This window comes from Salmo trutta, chromosome 14, assembly GCF_901001165.1.
Source record: "Salmo trutta chromosome 14, fSalTru1.1, whole genome shotgun sequence".
NCBI lineage: Eukaryota > Metazoa > Chordata > Actinopteri > Salmoniformes > Salmonidae > Salmo > Salmo trutta.
The window spans coordinates 55,481,847-55,506,284 of record NC_042970.1 but is presented as its reverse complement, the minus strand read 5'-3'; the positions used below and the strand labels follow the sequence as shown (position 1 = coordinate 55,506,284).

At 41.6% G+C, this 24,438-nt stretch overlaps 1 protein-coding gene across 1 annotated transcript in view; it reads left to right on the top strand.

Moving 5' to 3' along the window:
* mtss1 (MTSS I-BAR domain containing 1) overlaps positions 1-24,438 on the top strand; it is a 122,239-nt gene that overhangs the window by 4,999 nt on the left and 92,802 nt on the right. The window contains exons 2-3 of the mRNA XM_029776435.1: positions 9,140-9,201; positions 18,746-18,819. Coding sequence (XP_029632295.1) covers positions 9,140-9,201; positions 18,746-18,819 — 136 coding nt within the window. The remainder of the gene's footprint in view (positions 1-9,139; positions 9,202-18,745; positions 18,820-24,438) is intronic.

Here is a 24,438-nt window from a genome sequence, read left to right as displayed (position 1 = left end):
TATACTTTCCTGCAACCCGCCTCACCCAATGTGGTACGGATCTGCTATTTTATTCCTTATAACTGGAACCTCCATCAGGAGCTAGCCAGCTAAATAGCTACTAGTCTTTGTTAGCCACGGCCAGTGGTCTTCACCTTTAGCTCGGACACCAGCCAGCATTAGCCCGGACAATACCTGCCAGTCTGCCCAGCGCGATATCAACCCAGAGCATATCGGACTGCTTCTCTACCACATCACCGGTTTCCAGCCGCTCTAGATCATTACACCGGCTCATCGCAGCTAGCTAGCTGCAAATGAGTGGCTACTGTTTGCTAACATCTGTCCCGAAGCAAGCACCAGTTAGCCTTGAGCTAGCCTCGAACTAGGCCCATATACCAGCTAATTCTAGGGCTACAATACGTCTTTTGCCAATTGGCCTGGGCCCGTTATTGTCGACACAGAGCCTCGCCGATCCATCACGACTGATCTGCTGACGTAATCGCCCGAAGTAGTCTCAACAGGCTATTCCGTTACAATGTCGCCGAAGAACCATCTGCTAGCTCCGGCCCGCTAGATTTCTTAACACCGTATCCCCTGCTCGCCTAGCGTGGTAGTGTTTACCGAATGGCCCCCTGACTCACATATTGCTGTTAATTGGAACCTATGATCACTCGGCTACACAGCTGATGCCCCCTGGACTGTTTCAATAACACGGTACCTCATTTTGTTTACGTGTCGGTCCCAGCCTCGAACTCAAGTCCTGTATGTGCCTAACTGACCCGCTCTGCCCATTCATCGCCATTTACCTGTTGTCTTAGCTCTCCCGATCAACACCTGTGATTGCTTTATGCCTTGTCAACTGCTGTCTTGGCTAGTTCTTATTGTTTTACTTTACTGTAGAAGCCTCAGTCCCGCTCAACATGCCTAGATGGTTCTTTTGTCCCACCCCACACATGCGGAGACCTCACCTGGCTTAACTGGTGCCTCAAGCGACGAAACCTCTCATCGTCACTCAATGTCTAGGTTTACCTCCACTGTACTCAGTCTACCATACCCTTGTCTGTACATAATGCCCTGAATTTATTTTACCACGCCTAGAAATCTGCTCATTTTATTCTCTGTTCCCAACGCACTAGACGACCAGTTCTTATAGTCTTTAGCCGTACCCTTATCCTACTCCTCCTCTGTTCCTCTGGTGATGTAGAGGTTAACCCAGGCCCTGTAGCCCCCAGTTCCACTCCTATTCCCCAGGCGCAATCATTTGTTGACTTCGGTAACCGTAAAAGCCTTGGTTTCATGCATGGCTTAGGAAGGCCACCAAAAATCCTGAAAATTTCCATCCCCAACTACAACATTTTCCACCAAAATAGAACTGCCAAAGGGGGCGGAGTTAGGCTGCACAGTTCTGTCATGCTATCCAGGTCTGTGCCCAAACAATTCGAGCTTATACTTTTAAATATACACCTTTCCAGAAACAAGTCTCTCACTGTTGCGGCTTGTTATAGACCCCCCTCAGCCCCCAGCTGTGCCCTGGACACCATATGTGAATTATTTGCCCCCCATTTATCTTCAGTTTGTACTGTTAGGTGACCTGAACTGGGATATGCTTAACACCCCGGCCATTCTACAGTCTAAGCTTGATGCCCTCAATCTCACACAAATTATCAAGGAACCTACCAGGTACAACCCTAAATCTGTAACCACGGGCACCCTCTTAGATATCATCCTGACCAACCCGCCCTCTAAATACACCTCTGCTTTCTTCAACCAGAATCTCAGCCATCATTGACTGCGTGCGTAATGGTTCCGCGGTCAAACGACCACCCCTCATCACTGTCAAACGCTCCCTAAAACACTTCAGTGAGCAGGCCTTTCTAATCGACCTGGCCCGTGAAGGATATTGACCTCGTCCCGTCAGTAAAGGATGCCTGGTTATTCTTTAATTACTCACGATTAACGTTCACAAAATACATAACAATTATTTTAAGAATTATAGATACAGATCTCCTTTATGCAATCGCGGTGTCAGATTTTAAAATAGCTTTTTGGTGAAAGCACATTTTTCAATATTCTGAGTACATAGCCCGGCCATCACGGCTAGCTAATTTGACACCCACTATTAGAAAAATTGGATTACCTTTGCTGTTCTTCGTCAGAATGCACTCCCAGGACTTCTACTTCAACAACAAATGTTTTGGTTCCAAATAATCCATAGTTATATCCAAATACCGCCGTTTTGTTTGTGCGTTCAGGTCACTATCCGAAGGGTAACGCGCGAGCGCATTTCGTGTCAAAATGTCAAAATATTCCATTACCGTACTTAGAAGCATGTCAACCGCTGTTTAAAATCAATTTTTTGCTACTTTTCTCGTAAAATAGCGATAATATTCCAACCGGGCAACGTTGTATTCATTCAAAGGCTGAAAGAAAAAAAATGGAGAAGTCTCGTGAACGCGCATCTCAGTCTCACTGTCCCCAGGCTGACCACTTACAAATTCTACTGCTGTTCTTTGCCCAGAGACAGCAGACACCCCATTCTACTTTCTGGCGGCTTTAGAGAGCCAATGGAAGCCTTAGAAAATGTCACGTTACAGCACAGATGCTGTATTTTCGATAGAGATGCAACAGAAGGACAACAAATTGTCAGACAGGGCACTTCCTGTATGGAATCTTCTCAGGTTTTGGCCTGCCATATGAGTTCTGTTATACTCAGACACCATTCAAACAGTTTTAGAAACTTTTAGAGTGTTTTCTATCCAAATCTTCTAATCAAATGCATATTCTAGTTTCTGGGCAGAAGTAGTAACCAGATTAAATCGGGTACGTTTTTTTTATCCGGCCGTGAAAATACTGCCCCCTATACCACAACAGGTTAAACAGTATAGATATATTGGTGAGTTTTGTCCCCCCAAAAATGGGAATTTATATCTGGCAAAGCCTCTCGGGTTACCCGGTCCTCCAATTATAACAGCTCCTGAAATCTCGTCTAGAACACCGACCTGGTCTATGTATTGTGGTTGTAACAGAGCAAGATGCTTTATTTGCAGGTGCAACCGAGTTGGATCACTTCATTTTAGTATCACACTAGGGGGGAATTAATTTAACAAGCCAATTGTTTTGTCTTGAGCACCACACTGATTTGCTGGTTTAACTGTAGCACAATTAATTAACATTTGGACAATAAATGTGCATTTTCTTCTATTAATAACATGATCCTATGCTGACTATATATATATATATATATATATATATATATATATATATATTAAATAAAGATGTTGCTGGCTGATTTTAATCTAGTTGTTGTTGGGTCCCAACCTGTAAACATGCCTGCCAGTACTATTCATCAAGATGTTATACACTCAAAAATGAAAAGGTTCCTGGAGTATCCTTTAGGGGTTCTTCAAATTGAATCTGTGGGGGAAACCCTAAGTCCTTGGAATAACTTTTTTAATAGGGTTCTTCAAAGAACCCCTTTTTAATGGACCCTCAAACCTTTATCAAGAACCTTTTGGGATGAACTACCCCCCTCCCCCCTATTTATTAGTGTTGATGTGATTATGATATGCATAACAATAACACCATTTTAGTTGTCATTGTTTATTATGATTTTAGTGGCAAAGCATAATTAAAAACCTAATTTGGATTTTAACTCCAGAGGTGTAGGAAGGGTCAAGTCTGTGAATCAAATGTTTAATTATACAGATTAAATAACATGCACACGCCAATATTCATACCTTGGATTTTGTGGTAAATGTTAATGTGAAACTGTTTTGAAGAGGTAACGGAGGAGGATGATAAATGTGATCTGCATAACATACCAATGCAAATTTACATACCTTGTGTATGCCTCGTCTGTATACCTGCAGACACAAAAGTGATAATTTCAATAATCTACACCCAATACAGCCAGCCTTCAACATAGTTCTTATGGCCTACATATTTGTACCTTTTTGTTGAGAGATATCCATTGAATTCGGTCCATTGTCTGTTTTAGAAAGATTTGCGCAAATATGAAAATATAGATGGCATCATTATCAAAAAACATACATTTAGTTCATTCAAGGGACAAACCTTAACTGAAAAATTTGAAGATCTTAATTTTTAAGGTAAGTGCCTGCACCTGCTGTCCTTTCAAATCCAAATGTTTCAATTGGGGAGTTCCTGCAAGAACCCCCACCACCTATGGGGCTCTTGGAAGAACCATTTCAGTGCCAAGAACTTTGAGGAGCTTAGAAGAACCCTTGTTGAACCCCTCAATTTTTATGTTACAGCAGCCCTACTTGTGCAGTCTGCACTCAAAGCTGGTGTTCTCAACATAAAGAGAAATGCTATACTGAACAGTGAGAACTTTAGGAGGATGACTAAAGCTTGAGTCATAGTTTCCTGGTAATAGGGTTTGTGCCAGCACTGTCAAAGCTTGTTGCTATCTGATGCGCCCTCTCGCAGGGCTGTTGACATACGATGAAAGAAGTTTAAGTCAACTGTTATCCATCCACACCGATCCTCAGACTTTCCCTATGGAGGAGATCCCGGAATTGAAGGGGTTCCATGTAATTTATGGGCAGAGGTAACACCGTGCTTTCACTTTGACAATTGTTGAGTGTGTCCTTATCCAAGCTTGGAATCTGGGAGCGGCCATGCTAGGGACCGAGCCCAGGTGATAGAGGAAATTTGCATGTGGAGGATGGTGAGGGTGGCTTTCAGGTCTCCGGTGTTTCCTCAGGACCCATGCAGTACTACGGATCACTGGAATTTAACAGCCCACCAACCTCTGAACAGCCCTGTGGGAAACTGTGGTGTTGTAGTATCCAAACGCACCCACCTTAAACTGTGTGGTCCACAGGTATTCTCAATCAACAAGTGTCCTTTTAGGTTACATCCATCTTTATAAGGACAGTGCATCGTTCTCCATCCAGTGTGAAAATGTATTTGAGATGTGCAAAAAGTATGCTCAACCTCGTTGGTGTATGATTTGTTACTGGGCTATCGGGCTCCCCTAGCCTCCCAAGGGCCCTTGTTAGTAGCAGTTTAAGTGTAGAGAGGAGCTGGACCGTCATCTTTTTTTGTATCAATTATTAATCCAATAAGTGGAGCACAGGAGGCAGGCTGGCTCCACTGTTGGTACAGCTCTAGGCATGAATGAATGACAGCTGAGCTACAGCTTGAATGAAGCAAAGTTCGCTACTTTACTGTTCAACAGGATCAATGATCTGTTATGTTCCAGTGGCATACCCTGATGCTGTTTTTGGAGGCAGGGAGATGGCGCAAGAACTAGCCAGTAGGAGTGTAGAAGGTGTATGTTAGTAATTTCGTCTTTCCATAGCAACAGCAAAATGTAATAGAGATTCTCTCCGGGAGTCAACTCGGATACAAAGGCTTTTATGCAGTTTAAAGAGAAACTCGAGGGACTAACTTCAGAAGAGCTGTACTCACTAGGGAGAAAAAATAAGAATCAAGGAAGTGAAACCATGAAAGAAACAGGGAGGGCTCTCCTGGGTGGATCACTAAAAGCTTTTTTCAGACACAGGAAAGCAGCCTTTTTGGTACAAACCATCGGCACCGGTAGGCTACAAGTGGTGCTTAGACGCTATGCACACAGTTTTCTGGTCTGCAAGTAGTCTACAGCTATTTTCCCCTTCATAATTTCATGAAGTTGTAAAATTATTTTATGGAATTCTGCTACTGAAACCAGTTTGAAATGTGAGGCAAGCACAAAACTGCAGGCTATAGGCTATACTCCCCATCCCACACTGTCCAGCCCCTTTGATCCAGATTGCGTTTTGCCAGGTGCAATGGCCTCAGGTTGCCATTTCAGAGCATCTGCACTGTTCATCTACGGTTTTGCTAGTGCATTCAGGCTGCCGTGTGAATGCATTATGTCCTGTGTATTTTCATGGTATTTCTTTCGAAGTAATATAAATCAACCAGTGCCTGTCCAACAGCACCCGCAAACAATTAGTCATCGTGACGGCAATTGATTGATAAGTGGGTCATTACACTTCAAAAAGCACAAGGATTTTGAGACCCATCTGTTTCTGTTCATTTATGTAGTTAGAAACATAAGATTAGCGTTCCTCTAAAATTATTTTGTTGAAATATAATTTAATCTCTGAGAAATTAAGCTAATTGATTGCACCCAAACTGGCAAGTTATCATCTATAGGATTCATATGATATCCTATAAATATAGTACCTAACATCTGATTTGGACCAAATTTTTCTAACAATGAGTTAGACATGAGGAATCCAAAGAAATGGTCAAAAGCCACCCGCTCATGTGTCGGGGATAGTCCTACTCTGAGCCTCAACGCCATAATACTTGTCAGACATAGAACTGAAACTGTATAATCGTTGTTGGGGTGGGTTTGTGTGGGGCTCCGTGGGTGGCTTTTGACCATTTCTTTGGATTCCTCATCTCTCTCAAGGTTTGGTCCAAATCAGATGTTACGTACTATACTACCGTTCAAAACTTTGGGGTCACTTAGAAATGTCCTTGTTTTTGAAAGAAAAGCACTTTTGTTTATTTTAAAATAACATCAAATTGTTCAGAAAAACAGTGTAGACATTGTTGTAAATGACTATTCTAGCTGGAAACAGCTGATGTAAAAAGAAAAGGAATATCTACATAGGTGTACAGAAGCCCATTATCAGCAACCATCACTCCTGTGCTCACAACTTGCCATTGGTTAGCTAATCCAAGTTTATCATTTTAAAAGGCTAATTGATCATTAGAAAACCATTTTGCAATTATGTTAGCACAGCTAAAAACTGTTGTCCTGGTTAAAGAAGCAATTAAACTGTCCTTTAGATTATTTGAGTATCTGGAGCATCAGCATTTGTGGGTTCGATTACAGGCTCAAAATGGCCAGAAACAAATAACTTTCTTCTGAAACTCGTCAGTCTATTCTTGTTCTGAGAAATAAAGGCTATCCCATGTGAGAAATTGCCAAGAAACTGAAGATCTCGTACAATGCTGTGTACTACTCCCTTCACAGAACAGCGCAAACGTGCTTTAACCAGAATAGAAAGAGGAGTGGGAGGTCCTGGTGCACAACTGAGCAAGAGGACAAGTACATTAGTGTCCTCAACTGGCAGCTTCATTAAATAGTACCTGCAAAACACCAGTCTCAATGTCAACAGTGAAGAGGTGATTCTGGCCTTCTGGCAGAGTTCCTCTGTCCAGTGTCTGTGTTCTTTTTATTGGCCAGTCTGAGATGGCTTTTTCTTTGCAACCCTGCCTAGAAGGCCAGCATCCCGGAGTCGCCTCTTCACTGTTGACGTTGAGACTGGTGTTTTTGCAGGGTACAATAGTCATTTAAAGCATTAACAATGTCTACACTGTATTTCTGATCAATTTGATATTTTAAATAGACAAAAAACAAAGTGCCTTTCTTTCAAAAACAAGGACATTTCTAAGTGACCCCAAACTTTTGAACGGTAGTGTATATTTATTGGATTTTATTTGAAACCTATAAATTAAAATGGCAAATTTGGGTGCAATCAATTAGATTAATTTCTCCAATTATATTTCAACAAAATAATGTTGCAGGAATGGTAATCTTATAGTTATGAAATCATTTATGTAGTTAGAAACATCTGAGATGGTTGGTGTCATATCTTGCTGGAACGGCCCCAATAAAACATTGACTACTTTCCAACCTTACCCAATTCTATGTAGCCTAAAAGGCAAACAAGGCTTTCCTAGTATGTTTGTGCTGGGAAACCGGTTTAGAGTTATGTTATTTGTTTCCTCAGAAATCGCACCATAGTGATCTCTATCAGTTTATTTTCCTCCTCTCTAGAATACATTACATTATCTCTGCGAGTCAGCACATCTCCTAAAACTGTAGCCCGTAATAGCTGTATTGCTCTGTTACCAACAGGGGGAAAAAGCTTCTTTTTTTTTCTCACTGGCCTTGGGGCAGCAAAAGGCTCATTATCATGTGACTTATCAGGTTTATTCACAGGGCCCTGTATGTGAACTTACATAAGGATTGGTTTGTTGAAGCAGGTCAACAGCAACGGAAAGCAAATGGCATGCAGTGAATGCATTTACTGTCACAATTCGAGGAGAAATTATTTATTTCATTTGTACATGTCATTGCTTGTTCTGTAGTTAATGTCCTTGTTTCGTAGTGACTTCTTCCAGTAGCTTCCTAGATCAATCGCTCCCTCGGCCAAGGACAAAGGTTGATTTGATTCTTAATTGTTAGTGGATAGAGTCACACACCAAATAGCCCCTTTTGGAGACGGAAGGTACAAAACAAGCACCACCAAATTCAGCCGAGGTGCGTGCTTGCAGTGGGAGCGAACAGCTTGGCTCGGCCGATAAGAGGCTAAACGTTTCAGACTTATTGTCTAAGCGGCATTCCCACCCCACATTTTATCAACAGCGGCTTGGGTCAGCCATTACCAGGTGACCCAAGTTTTGGCTAGGCCTACTTCTGTTTCTATTTTTACATTGCATCATCTCTATAGAATTTGACTTATTTTTGTGCACCATGCAGTGGTCCTTTAGTTGGCTCTGTGATGTTTAGGCTTTCATTTCTACTCATGTTCTGTAGCCAGTGCTATGTTTTTGCCTCTCTGAAATATTTGGACTTGACAGACAGCCCCTGTTAATTTAAAATGATTATTTTGCTGAAAATAGTAATGTACAGTGAGTTTACAGAGTTAGTAAGTAGCCTTCTTACGTAAATTCTAGTGCGCTAGCAAGCCAGAGTGGAGACTCGTGGCTAGGCAATATTTGGACTTGACAGACAGCCCCTGCCTTATATTTAATTTCACATACAGAAGAACCCCTTAGTAAACTAGCATTTTAACTGCACTATCAGAGCTTGGAACACAAGCATTTCGCTACACGCGCAATAACTTCTGCTAAATGTGTGTGTGACCAATAAAATTTGATTTGAACTCCAACTGGTTCAATGCAGCAGCCCTATTGACTGTTCAAGCCTCCCTGACCCACTCCTTTTCCCAGTAACAGGCAATATTCTTCACATCCAATTAAAAATGACAGCATGATTGAGTTAAATCATCTAAGCGATTGCAGTCTAAAAGAATGGTCTAGTAGCGGCTGACATGAAATGTTTTTATCCTATTGATTTAATGATTCACTACTGTTTTTAGCATCTAATCCCCATGTGTTTTCTTTACAGGCTAGTTATCCAGCCTGGGAAGATTTTGTAACCAAAGGAGTGAAGCTGCAATCCCAGCTAAGGTAAGAACTAACCCTTGCCTCTGCAACCCCTCTCAATCAATATCCATTCATTAGCAAAAAGGGTCTGTGTGTGCATGTGCCAAAGATGAACAGTGAAGTAATGACTGAAAACCCATTCCCATTTTTAATTTGAACACTATTAACAAGTGTGTAAACAGTAATGACCTAACAAAATAACAGCCAGATACGACTCTGTATAGAGATCTCTTATGAAATGGAAGGCCATGTTTGCAAGGTCAGCAAATATTCTGGCCGCCTCGCTGCCCTCAGGGAGAGAACTGAAAATTAAGATAATGACTCCCTGCGGTCCACTTGAGTCGATAAAAACATCACCGTGTCCGCTTCACTCATGCCCAATTAGCACTGGCGCTAACCTAGCATACTGCAAGGGCAACTGGAGGGCAGGGCACTGCCTTGCTCAACCACCCTAGGAGTAAGCAGACTGACAAACAGTGCCTTCAGAAAGTATTCTTACCCGTTTACTTTTTCCACATTTTGTTACAGCGTGAATTCAAAATTGAATTAATATTTGTTCACCAATCTACACAACACTACATAAGGACATTGAAAACATGTTTTTATACATATTAGCAAATGTATTGAAAATGAAATACAGATCTCATTTACAAAGGAATTCACACTTTGTAGAAGCACCTTTTGGCAGTGGTTTTACAGCTGTTAGTCTTTCTAGGTAAGTCTCTAAGAGCTTTCCACACCTGGATTGTGCAACATTTGCAAATGTATTATTTTCAAAATTCTAAAAGCTCTGTCAAATCAGTTGTTGATCATTGCTAGACAACCATTTACAGGTCTTGCTGTAGTTTTTCAAGACGATCTAAGTCAAAACTGTAACTCAGCCACTCAGGAACATTCACTGTCTTCTTGGTAAGCAACTCGTGTAGATTTGTCCTTGTGCTTTAGGTGATTGCCCTGCTGAAAGGTGAATTAATCTCAGTGTCTGGTGGAAAGTATACTGAACCAGGTCTTCTTCTAGGATTTTGCCTGTGCTAAGCTCTATTCCGTTTTTATTTTCTATCCTGAAAACCTCCCCAGTCCTTAAGGATTATAAGCATACCCATAATATGATGCAGCCACCACTGTGCTTGAAAATATGAAGTGGTACTCAGTAATTTGTTGTATTGGATTTTCCCCGAACATAACACTTTGTATTTAGGACAAAAAGTTAATTGCTTTGCCACATTGTTTTGCAGTATTACTTTAGTTCCTTGTTGCAGACAGGATGCATGTTTTGGAATATTTGTTTGTACATGCTTCCTTTTCACTCTGTCATTTAGGTTAGTATTAGGGATGTTAAAGGTTAATTTAAATTGGTGTCAGAATTTAACAATGGTCAGTCATAAAACAGGAACAGTGTCTGTTGACCGGAATGATTATTTTGCTGAAAATAGTAATGTACAGTGAGTTTACAGAGTTAGTAAGTAGCTTTCTTACATAAATTATAGTGCGCTAGCAAGCCAGAGTGGAGACTCGTTGCTAGGCAACACAGACACAAGCTGCTGGGAGCAGTGGGAGAGGGAGGAGCAGCTAACAGCTAAGCTAGCAACCAAAAACCTTTCACAACCTTTCACTCCTGTTCTACTGGTTTTCATAGCAACTTTCTTTTGTTGTCCAGAAGCCAAAAGCACAATCCTAATCATATTAACAACTCATCCTAGTTGTTGCATATTTACATTTTCACTCTTTCTAACGGAGATGTTCATCTCTAACATGAAACCGCTTATATCAGGTGTCTTTTATATCAAAAATCTCTTCCCAACCTACATGGCACAGCTTCCATTTTTTGCAGTAATGCTGCAATAAGTTGGTTGTAATTTGGGGTAGAAAATACATTTCAGTTTTTTTTTGGCTGCATGTGTGACAACTCCCACCAGGCCTATTTATTATCTTTTTATTTTTTACTCTCTTTCTCCCCAATTTTGTGGTATCCAATTGGTAGTTGGTCTTGTCTCATCGCTGCAACTCCCGTACGGACTCAGGAGAGGCGAAGGTCGAGAGCTGTGCGTCCTCCGAAACCCAACCAAGCCGCACTGCTTCTTGACACAATGCCCGCATAACCCAGAAGCCAGCCACACCAATGTGTCGGAGGAAACGTGTCGGCGTGCATGCGCAGACATGGTCGCCAGGTTGATTCCATATGTGTTATTTCATAGTTTTGATGTCTTCACTATTATTCTACAATGTAAAAAATAAAGAAAAACCCTTGAACGAGTAGGTGTACAAACTTTTTACTGGTACTGTATGTCACCATTTAGATTGAGATACAAGTTTCAATTCTATTTATCATAATATATGTTTGTAAACTTACCATAAAGTACCATAATGAATTGTTCTCTGCTATTCCACCCGCTAAAAGGGCCTCCGTTTTAAATGCAAGTTGTAGCACAACAAAATGTGGAAAAAGTTGAGGGGTGTGAATACTTTCTGAAGCCACTCTCTCTTTTGTACTTTAGGCTAGCCACCCACTTTACTCCTGAATGTTAAAATTAACTCCTAGACCAGGACTCTCCAACCCTGTGCCTGGAGAGCTACCCTCCTGTAGGTTTTCGCTACAACCCCAGTTGTAACTAAACTGATTCAGTTCATCAAACAGATAATTATTAGAATCAAGGGGTGCTAGATTAGGGTTGGAGCGAAAATCTACTGCACGGTAGCTCTACAGAAACATGGTTGGAGAGCCCTGTCCTAGACCCGAAACAATTACTCCTGTATACCTACGGTGGTTACTGATATAGGTTTTTAGCAATATGGAACTTGCTCCACATTGCCTTCAGATGAGCTTGGTTGAATTTTTCACCATATTGCTTGCTTACACCCCATATCTCTACAGGTCCATTTGCTTACAGAGTAAGGAGTAAAGGTTGACTTGGGATTCAGCATTCGTGTGTCTCTCTGGATTTATTTTGGGTCCGTCGTTTAATAGTGATTTGAAGGAAGGAGCGTCAAAAGGAACAGTATTGCCATACTCTGCCAATTGTCGCCCTGTAACAATGGCATCTCTCTGCTCTTCCCGTCAAACAGTTTCCACTGGCCAAGCTTGCTGACGATTGTCAAGTTGTAGTACTTCCACCCACCTATCTTGGGGTTACGAGTGAGAGCCTCTTTCCCCCAGTACCTCCGATGGTCATTCACAGCTGTAACACCTGATACCCTGGTCCTCATCGGTAAACCCACCCAGCACTCACAGTACATTACAGGGCCTCCACAATACAGCCATTGATGCTCTGTCTGAGCTACTGTGTCCTCCATGACTCCATACGCTGTCTGGAGCAGGTCTGCCTATACCTTAAAACCTTTTAGTTCAGAAGGATTCGTTGCCATAGAAATGTACCAGGCTGAAAGGTGAGCCACTTTCGTATGACCGTTTATCCAGAATTTACCAAAGTTACCTCGCTTACTGTTCAAACCTGCTTCATAGGATACCCCTCAGGCCAGTACCAGAGTGCTGTTTGGGAAAAGTCTAGTCCAGACACGAGTGGGTGAAGCTGTGTCACCTCTGTTTGGAAATGCACAATACTCTACCTGACCTAAACTCTCAATGGTGAAAATATTGAAAACAAATTGATTCCCACTTTGGAACATTTGCAAAAGAATCCATACAAATTACAGATTAGCCTATACTTTTAACAGATCACAGTTAAACAATCCAATATATAAAGCAATGGCATACTCACTAGGGGAAAAATGTCTACATTTAATAATGATTTAAAATCCCATAAACTGACATCTAAAGGGCAATAGGAAAATAGGTCTAGGACATGGTTATGTAGGGGTTTTCCTAACCAGGATTTAGGGCTGACATTCCTGTGATCAAAACAGTCACAGGCCGTGTCTGAAATCTGGCTTGCTTACTACTTAAACGGCATACTAAGTACTAAGTGTACTACATACTAATTCAATTGATTGGACATGATTTGGAAAGGCACACACCTGTCTATATAAGGTCCCACAGTTGACAGTGCATGTCACACCAAAAACCAAGCCATGAGGTCGAAGGAATTGTCCGTAGAGATCCGAGACAGGATTGTGTCGAGGCACAGATCTGGGGAAGGGTAGCGAAATATTTCTGCAGTATTGAAAGTCCCCAAGAACACAGTGGCCTCATCATTCTTAAATTGAATAATTTTGGACTCTTCCTAGAGCTGGCCACCCAGCCAAACAGAACAATCGGGGAGAAGGCCCTTGGTCAGGGAGGTGACCAAGAACCCAATGGTCATCCTGACAGAGTTCCTCTGAGATGGGAGAACCTTCCAGAAGGACAACCATCTCTGCAGCACTCCACCAATCAGGCATTTATGGTAGTGGCCAGGTGGAAGCCACTCCTCAGTTAAAGGCACATGACAGCCCGCTTGGAGTTTGCCAAAAGGCACCTAAAGACTCTGACCATGGAAAAACAAGATTCTCTGGTCTGATGTAACTCCTTGCCCTGAAGTCCAAGTGTCACATCTAGAGGAAACCTGGCACCATCCCGAAGGTGAAGTGTAGTGGCAGAATCATGCTGTGGGGATGTTTTTCAGCAGCAGGAACTGTGAGATTAGTCAGGATTGGGGAAAGATGTACAGAGGTCCTTGATGAAAACCTTCTCCAGAGTGCTCAGGGCCACAGACTGGGGCGAAAGTTCACCTTCCAAAAGGACAACGGCCCTAAGCACACAGTCAAGACAATGCAGGAGTGGCGCCTTACCGTGAAATTCATATTTACAAGCCCTTAACCTCTCTAGGGTAGGGGGCAGTATTTTCACGGCAGGATAAAAAACATACCCGATTTAAACTGGTTACTACTCTTTTCCAGAACCGAGAATATGCATAGAATTGGTAGATTTGGATAGAAAACACTCTAAAGTTTATAAAACTGTTTGAATGGTGTCTGTGAGTATAACAGAACTCATATGGCAGGCCAAAACCTGAGAAGATTCCTTACAGGAAGTGCCCTCTCTGACCATTTCTTGTGCTTCTGTGGCATCTCTGTCGAAAATACAGGATCTCTGCTGTAACGTGACAATTTCTAAGGCTCCCATTGGCTCTCTGAAGGCGCCAGAAAATGGAATGAGATCTCTGCTGTCTCTGGGCTAGGTACAGGAGCGCTGTTTGTGAGTGGTCAGGCTGGTGGCTCAGAGACAGGAGATGCGCGGCCCCGAGAAGTGGCCATGTTTTTCTTTCAGCCTTTGAACGAAAACAATGTCGCCCGGTTGGAATATTATCGCTATTTTACGAGAAAAATAGCATAATAATTGATTTTAGACAGCGTTTGACATGCTTCGAAGTACGGTAATGGAATATTTTGAAATTTTGTCACGACATGCGTCACCGTTCGGATAGGGACCTGAACGCACGGACAAAACAGAGGATATTTGAACATAACTATGGATTATTTTGAACGAAAACAACATTTGTGGTTGAAGTAGAAGTCCTGGGAGTGCATTCTGACGAAGAACAGCAAAGGTAATCCAATTTTTCTTATAGTAATTCTGAGTTTAGTGAACGCCGAACTTGGTGGGTGTCAAATTAGCTAGCCCGTGATGGCGAGCTATCTACTGAGAATATTGCAAAATGTGCTTTTGCCGAAAAGCTATTTTAAAATCTGACACCGCGATTGCATAAAGGAGTTCTGTATCTATAATTCTTAAAATAATTGTTATGTATTTTGTAAACTATTATCAAGAGTAATTTAGTAAATTCACCGGAAGTTTTTGGTGTGTTTGCTAGTTCTGAACGTCACATGCTAATGTAAAAAGCTGTTTTTTGATATAAATATGAACTTGATTGAACAAAACATGCATGTATTGTATAACATAATGTCCTAGGAGTGTCATCTGATGAAGATCATCAAAGGTTAGTGCTGCATTTAGCTGTCTTCTGGGTTTTTGTGACATTATATGCTAGCTTGAAAAATGGGTGTCTGATTTTCTGGCTGGGTACTCTCCTGACATAATCTAATGTTTTGCTTTCGTTGTAAAGCCTTTTTGAAATCGGACAATGTGGTTAGATTAACGAGAGTCTTGTCTTTAAAATGGTGTAAAATAGTCATATGTTTGAGAAATTGAAGTTATAGCATTTTTAAGGTTTTTTAATTTTGCGCCACTCGATTCCACTGGCTGTTGACTAGGTGGGACGATACCCGAGAGAGGTTAACCAACAATGCAGTTCAAGAAATATTTTAAAGTATTTACTAAATAAACTGAAGTAAAAAATAGAGAAAATTATCTAAGTAACACAAGACATTACATAACGAGGCTATATACAGGGGCTACCAGTACCAATTCAAAGTGCAGGGGGTACAGGTTAGTCGAGGTAATTTGTAAAGTGACTACGCATAAGTAATAAACAAAGGGGGGGGTGTGTGTCAATGTAAATAGTCTGGGTGGCCATTTGATTAATTGTTCAGCAGTCTTATGGCTTGGGGGTAGAAGCTGTTAACCTCTCTTGGGCAGGTGGGACGCTAGGTACCACACTATTCAACAGCCAGTGAAAAATCAGCGCCAAATTCAAATCAACAAAATGTCATAATTCAAAGCTCTCAAACACGACTATTTTACAACATTTTAAAGGTACACTTCTCCTTAATGTAACCACATTGTCCGATTTCAAAAAGGCTTTACGGCGAAAGCATAAAGTTAGATTATGTTAGGACAGGTACAACACAAGAAAAACCACACAGCCATTTTCCAAGCAGGAGAGGGGTCACAAATACCAGAAATTCAGCTAAAATTAAGCACTAACCTTTGACGATCTTCATCCGATGACACTCCTAGTACTCAATGTTAGACAATACATGTATGTTTTGTTCGATAAAGTTCATATTTATATCCAAAAACAGCATTTATCATAGGCGCATGATGTTCAGAAAATATTTTGTCTCCAATACTGCCGGTGAATCAGCACAACAATTTACAAAACTACTCATCATAAACGCTGATCAAATATTAAACTGTTATTCAAAGAATTATTGATAACCATCTCCTTTATGCAACCGCTGTGACAGATTTCAAAAAAGCTTCACGGGGAAAGCACACTGCAATAATCTGAGTACGGTGCTTAGAAACATACACTAGGCAATTCAGATACCTGCCATTTTGGAGTCATCTAAAATCATAAATAGCATTATAAATATTCACTTTGATGATCTTCATCAGAAGGCACTTCCCGAAATCCCAGGTCCACAATAAATGTTGTTTTGTTCGATAAAGTCCATAATTTGTCCAAATACCTCCTTGTTGTTTGCTCGTTCAGTAAGCTACTCCAAATGTAGGAAGCGTGCCCAAAATTTCACGACGAAAAGTACAAAAAAAACCCGTTATATTTACGTTCTTTGAAACATGTCAAACGTTGTATAGCATCAATCTTTAGGACCTTTTTAACATAAAACTTAAATAATATTCCAACCGGACGATTCCAATGTCTTAAAACATTTTGTAACACAGACACCTCATCACGTGAACACGCTCCACAAAACTCATGTTTTCTATCCAAATCTACTAATAATATGCATATTCTAGTTCCTGGGCCCGAGTAGTAGGACGTTTAATTTGGGTACGTTTTTCATCCGGCCGTGAAAATACTGCCCCCTACCCAAGAGAGGTTAAGGAGCCTTTTGGTCCTAGGCTTGGCGCTCTGGTACTGCTTGCTATGCGTTAGAGAACCTTCTATGACTTGTGTGACTGGAGTCTTTGACAATTTTTGGGCCTTCCTCTGACACTGCCTAGTATGCAGGTCCTGGATGTCAGGAAGCTTGGCCCGAGTGATTTACTGGGCCATACACACTACTCTCTAGCGCCTTACGGTCAGATGCTGAGCAGTTGCCATACCAGGCGGTGATGCAACCGGTCAGGATGCTCTCGATGGCGCAGCTGTATAACTTTCTGAGGATCAGAGGACCCATGCAAAATCTTTTGTCTCCTGAGGGGGAATAGGTTTTGTCGTGCCCTCTTCACGACTGTCTTGATGTGTTTGGGCCATGATAGTTTGTTGGTGATGTGGACACCGAGGAACTTGAAGCTCTCCACTTGCTCCACTACAGCCCCGTTGATGTTAATGGGGGTGTGCTCTGTCCTCCTTTTCCTGTAGTCCACGATCAGCTCCTTTGTCTTGCTCACATTGAGGGTGAGGTTGTTGTCCTGGCACCACACTGCCAGGTCTCTGACCTCCCTCTAAGCTGTCTCATCGTTGTCGGTGATCAGGCCTACCACTGTTGTTATCAGCTAGCATTAATGACGGTTTTGGAGTCGTTTTTGGCCTTTCAGTCATGGGTGAATAGGGTGTACATGAGGGGACTAAGCATGCAACCCTGAGGGGCCCCCTTTCAGAGGTTTAAAAAGGAATGATATAAACAGGTACTTTTTGGGGGATTCAACTGGTGCCAAACTTTATTTTGAACTTTAACAGCAAAGCTTTCTCTGAGGCAACATCATTGGCCACGCTCCCCCCACCCCCTAGGGGAAACTGCTGTCTATAGTATGACAGCATCAGCAGTTGGCTACCAACAAGTAGCAGACGTTTCGTTTTATCAGTGTTATTTAGATGGATCACGTGAGCTAAATGCGCTATAGCTAGCTAACGTTGAGGTTCAAGCTCTATGTTTACGCCCATAATAATATAAAGCTCTGTCTCTGCTGGTGCTGCTGGCTGTTTTGAGATGCTTTAGAAGCCACATTGATGGTAGGGACAGCATTCACTTTGAGAAGCAACTTCTTGCTAAAGCCCTCCTTCCAGTGTTGATAGCCGTGGAAGTTCTCATGGATAAAATATGCCCCACAGATTGACGAGTAGACTCACAATTCGCCCACCGCATTCAGTGTTTTTGTTGATTGTGTGAAGCTGTTATGGGATTGTTTCTGAAGTTAGAGCTGATTTGGAGAACCTCAAACCCAACCTTTAGGACAGCATAATATTATAAGAGTTTATTTGGATATATTTTCTTGGTACTGTAATTTACTATTATATGCGTTTCTGGCATTGAGAAATAGGGGTTACACTTAAATACCTTACTGTGATTTCATTTAAATGAAAATGGTCAAAAATAAACATATGGCTTCTTAGCACAGAGCAATTTCTCATTGCAGTAGATGAAAAACACCGGGTTCCACGCCTGTCAGCTAAAAACAAGAAGGAAGCGGCTCAAGTGGGCACGCGATCACCAACACTGGACAATTGAGTGGAAAAACATCTCTTGGTCTGTCGAATCCCCGTTTCTGTTGCATCATGTTGATGTTGGCCAGGATTTGGCAAATGCTGCATTAGTCCATGGCCCCATCCAGCCTGGTCTCAACGGTACAGGCTGGTGGTGTAATGGTGTGGGAATGTTTACCTGGCACACATTAGGTCCCTTGATACCAATTGAGATGTTTCCATGCCCCAAAGAATTCAGGCTGTTCTGGAAGCAAAGGCCGGTCCGACCCGGTACTAGATGGATGAACCTAATAAACTGGCCATTGAGTGTATTTGAAACACAGGAAATCAAATGTTTCACTACAATATGCCTTTTTTAAAGTGGTTTAACTGTAATGCTTATATTTGTTTTTATTTTTTAGGGCAACTATCGTCGTCACAGGCTCTTTCCTGGATGCCTTTCAGAAGGTGGCAGATATGGCGACTGGAACAAGAGGTAAAGCCAAATATATGCACCGGTCTCCATCCCTTATTGATGCCACAATTGGATAACAGAGACAATTGTAGTTTGTTGAATGGAAGTCAACTGTGCTGGCTGCATGTGGCCTGAATTGCACTTACACTTTGCAAATATGGTGCATGTAGGTCAGTCTATGATTTTGACTTTTTGCTGTGGTGCTTTAAAAAAAAATATATATTTCACCTTTATTTAACACAGTGTCCAAAGAAGGGCCAGAGGTATACAGAATGGTGTCGTCTGTTTAGAGGTGGATCAGAGAATCACCAGCAGCAAGAGCGACATCATTGATGTATACAGAGAAAAGAGTCGGCCTGAGAATTGAACCTTGTGGCACCCCCATAGAGACTGCCAGAGGTCCGGACAACAGGCCCTCCGATTTGACACACTGAACTCTATCAGAAGTAGTTGGTCAACCAGGCGAGGCAATCATTTGAGAAGCCAAGGCTGTCGCGTCTGCCAATAAGAATGTGGTGATTGACAGAGTCGAAAGCCTTGGCCAGGTCGATGAATACGGCTGCACAGTAATGTCTCTTATCGATGGCAGTTATGATATTGTTTAGGACCTTGAGCGTGGCTGAGGTGCACCCATGACCAGCTCTGAAACCAGATTGCATAGTGGAGAAGGTACGGTGGGATTCGAAATGGTCACTGATCTGTTTAACTTGGCTTTCGAAGACCTTAAAAAGGCAGGGTAGGATAGATATTGGACTGTAGCAGTTTGGGTCTAGAGTGTCTCCCTCTTTGAAGAGGGGGATGACCGCGGCAGCTTTCCAATCTATAGGAATCTCAAACGATACCAAAGAGGTTGAAGAGGCTAGTAATAGGGGTTGCAACAATTTCGGCAGATCATTTTAGATGGAGTCGGTCCAGATTGTCTAGCTCGGCTGATTTGTAGGGGTCCAGATTTTGCAGCTCTTTCAGAACGTCAGTTATCTGGATTTGGGTGAAGGAGAAATGGGGGAGGCTTGGGCGAATTGCTGTCGGGGTTGGAGGGCTGTTGATCGGGGTAGTGGTAGCCAGGTGGAAGGCATGGCCAGCTGTAGAAAAATGCTTATTGAAATTCGCAATTAGTGGATTTGTTAGTGGTGACAGTGTTTCCTAGCCTCAGTGCAGTGGGCAGCTGGGAGAGGTGTTCTTATTCTCCATGGACGTTACAGTGTCCCAGAACTTTTTTTGAGTTTGTGCTACAGGATGCAAATTTCTGTTTGAAAAAGCTAGCTTTGGCTTTCCTAACTGCATGTGTGTGATGGTTCCTAACTTCCCTGAAAAGTTGCATATCACGGGGACTATTCGATGCTATTGCAGAACACCACAGGTTGTTTTTGTGCTGGTCAAGGGCAGTCAGGTCTGGAGAGAACCAAGGGCTATATCTGTTCCTGGTTCAACATTTTTTTAATGGGGCATGCTTATTTAAGATGGGGAGGAAGGCGCTTTGAATGACTAACCAGGCATCCTCTACTGACGGGATGAGGTCAATATCCTTCCAGGATAATCGCCTTTACACTTTTGGGAATTGGCCTATATGTATACGGCTAAATTGAAATGTTTCTTACCGAACAAATATGAAATGCATATGCATAATCATGTTAGCAATAGAAAAGGATCAGTTTGTAGATAATGGGAATTTTTTACACCAAAGGTGTGTACACAACAGTTCACAAGACCAAACATTACACTGTTGATTTTGTGCATTTTACATTTACTGTACTTTTTGCCGCATTTGTTAGTAACGAATCTTAAAATACTCTTGGATACATTCAGTAACATGGTAAGACTATTCCTTCAGAATGTGGGGTAGGTGCGACACAAGTCAAAAACAGTACAAGGGTTTGAATGAGGGGACTAACTGGTGTTTCCAAGTGGCCACACACCCAAGTGTGCATAGTTCCTAAGCAATTTCAATGCTCTTTTATGACTCAAAGAAGAGTCAACTACACTGTACTTTATGAGCACTCCTAGCTGTGCCGTTGAGGAACTAGAGAGCACACTTGTAGTTTTGTTTGGAACACATCACTGCATCTCCTCCATCACACAATTACAGTTTACGCAGTCCAAAACGGTCCATTATAAATCTGGGTCAGGTGGGAATGATTTGAAAACTTTTTCTATTGCCAACACGACTAGCTAAGTTATAGAATATACTCTTACAGTGATAGGCTTTCAAAGTGCAATTCAGAGAAATTCCAGGTGAAGCTAGTTGATAGAATGCCTAGTGTGCAAAGCTGTCATCAAGGCAAAGGGTGGCTACTTTGAAGAATCTCAAATATATTTTGATTTGTTTAACACTTTTTTGGTTACTACATGATTCCATGTGTTATTTCATAGTTTTGATGTCCTCACTATTATTATACAATGTAGAAAATAGTAAAAAATAAAGTAAAACCCTTGAATGAGTAGGTGTGTCCAAACTTGACTGGTACTCTACATCAAACATAGTGAGCATAAATGTTGACACTGGAAATGTGAAGTGCACGTTTGGACTCATGGGTGTTTGGCTTGCTTGTATGAAGTCAGTGTTATTTATTATCCTCCACGTCTAATCTTTCAAAAAACAAAGTCATCTTAATTTACAGTATTTGCCTCAGACTATTAAAAATGTGCAAAAGTTGCCCAATTACCAGAAGGGATGGAGGAACTTCTTGTCACGCAACTTATGTTAGTCTAAACCTACACAGAGCTGGCAAAGGCAAAGCCAGAGCTGTGACGTCATATATAATATGTTAATGTACAGCCTCTACGTTCCAATTTATGTGCTTATTAGTGCCCAAATCTGCCATTTTCAGCCCTTTATAAGGGTACAAGTGTAATGGGTTATTAATAAGCTACTACTGAAACTGAGTATTTCCATCTGAGGTTCTGTGTATTTCTAAGAAGCAGCAGATAGGGTGAGGGTCTCACAAATACATTTAAAAACAGAACTCCTAAAGGGCAGAAGATCTGAGAATTTGCAGGACAGTTCTTCCGTGTGTGTGCAGGTGCATGTTTTCAGCTCATGTGCTTTCAGTTAACATGGCACTGAAGCACAGTACAAAGTGTCAGTTTAGGCTACCCACTGTAATACTGTTACTAAACTTCCCCCCATCCCTAGAGATCAAGTGACACAATCCATTATTGAAATTATCACACTGAACCATTTACATTGCTGTTATACAACAGTATCGTGGCCTTTGAATCTTTTAATTGTTTTGAAATATTCATATTTTGTAACAGATTGAAATGTTAAACTGCCAGTTTCTTTCATGCTTATTTTCTGCTAAGGTTTAGAGTCGACTCTTACCTATGAAAATCAGCGTAGTTTTTTAAAAGTGTGCCCGTCTTTATGGAGGGGAATCACCTTGTCAGATTCTCAGCCTAAAACCCGCACCTACAGTTTACGACCTGCTCTTTGCACACAAGTGGGAAAAACTGTGCCCTCAGCCAGGCCTCTCATTATCCACCACTTGAACAATGAGAGCTGGTAATGCTAGATCATTATACCTGAGGTAGTGTTAGACCCCCCCCCTCCCCGCATCCAGTTTGATGGGACATGAATACAAGACTATCAGTTTTCCCATTGCTCTCTATAAGCTAGACCTTCAGCTATCATCAGTGTCACTAGCCCTGACTTGGATGGAGCTGCTGATGATTTTTTTTCAGAGTGGAAGTACTTGGCACTTTCCCGTATTTGGCTCTCTTGTTATAGCGCCTCTTAAAAAAAAAAAAAAAAAAAAGTTCACTACATGATCTGCTTATGTTCCTGGCCAATATGTTGAAGTTAGACTTTGCACAGTAAGGCAGACCCTGCACATGCATTTCTTGCTGTAATAGCACAAAGTATAAAGGTGCTTTGTCAAGCCTTGTGTGCAGCCATTTCACCGTTTAGAGAAGATGATGCTTATGACACATGTCCCTAAGTTCCCATGGGGAACTGTTTAAGCAATGTCTACGTTCTCTGCAAAGCAACTCAGTGGTTGTGTAAGTTTGTAATTTTCACGGAATGTTGCCCCGCTACTAAACAGACAAGTGAAGTCTCGTCAGAGATGGCATTTTTTGGAGATTCCAAAATATCACCTTTTTCATTCAAGACAGGATAAATGTTGTTTCAGGTGAAAACGAGTTACTTTTCCTCAACTTGTTTCTCTAACTTTATACCAACTAAAACTAGCTTGCACTGCAGAGCAGCTAGCTAAATGCTAGGTTTACATACCACTGTAGCTAGCTACCTCCACCTAATAATTAGCATAAAAAACAAATGTCATTACCATCACACACTTAATGGGAGGCAACAGTCGTATAGTGTACACTGAACAAATTATAAACACAATAGGTAAAGTGTTGGTCCCATGTTTCATGAGTTGAGAACCAAAAAATCACTGACATTTTTCATAAGCACAAAGTGTTTCTCCATTTGTTTTAAATTAAACAAAAAATTATTTTTTTTACATCCATGTTAGTGAGCATTTCTCTTTTGCCAAGATAAGCCATCCACCTGACATGTGTGGCATATCAAAAAGTTGATTAAACAGCATGATCATTACAGAGGTGTACCTTGTGCTGGGGACAATAAAAGGCCACTTTAAAATGTGCAGTTTTGTCACAACACAAATGTCGCAAGTTTGAGGGAGCGTGCAAATGGAATTTGTCAGTACATCCAACCGGCCTCGCAACCAAAAACCATGTGTAACCACTCCAGCCCAGGACCTCCACATCCACCATCTTCACCTGCGGGATTGTCTGAGGGGTGGGTGGGGTGCTGAGGAGTATTTCTGTCTGTAATAAAGCCCTTTTTGTGGGGAAACTGATTCTGATTGGCTGGGCCTGCCTCCCCAGTGGATAGTTTAAAAAAAAAAAATGTTATGGCTGCACCCCTGCCCAGTCATGTGAAATCCATAGATTAGGGCCTAATGAATTTATTTAAATTGACTGATTTCCTTATATGAACTATGACTCAGTAAAATCTTTGAAATTGTTGCAATTTTATTTTTATTCAGTATAATTGGCATGACCGCCAATATGTATTATTTTGCATTACTATTAAAATAGTACTTATAGGAATGGGATAATTGTTTACAAGTTGCTAGCTATCCCATAAAGCCATCATGGAAACCATATATTTTCATGTTCTTCTGTGGTTTGATAACGTACTTTTCTTCCACGGACTATGGCTGAAGAGGACGCAAAGTTTGAATATTCGTCAACAGCGGTTGTCTCACAACGGAGAGGGGTTGGGTTAAATGCGCAAGACACAATTCAGTTGAATGCATTGTTGACTGACTTGGTATCCCCCTTTACCTTTCAACCACAAGGGGCTTTGTGTTTACTCTCCTTTGTGAACGTCCCCATTTGAAATGCATGACGTCCGGCCCAATGTAAGAGTGCTAATGGGTAATGTGAACAAGGCTTGAGGGTACACGAAGCAGTGCCTAAACCTGTTAACTGTACTCTGCTAACATCTAGAACTGATTCTCAGGGGCACACTTTAAAACTGAATCAAAACCAACAAATAAAATGTCATGTTGAGGCTGAACCTTCTAAAAACCTATTTGTTTATTTCAGATTTTTTATGAGCTACTCTGATATTGACTGTTGATTAAACGCTTTATGCTTTGTTCTCTC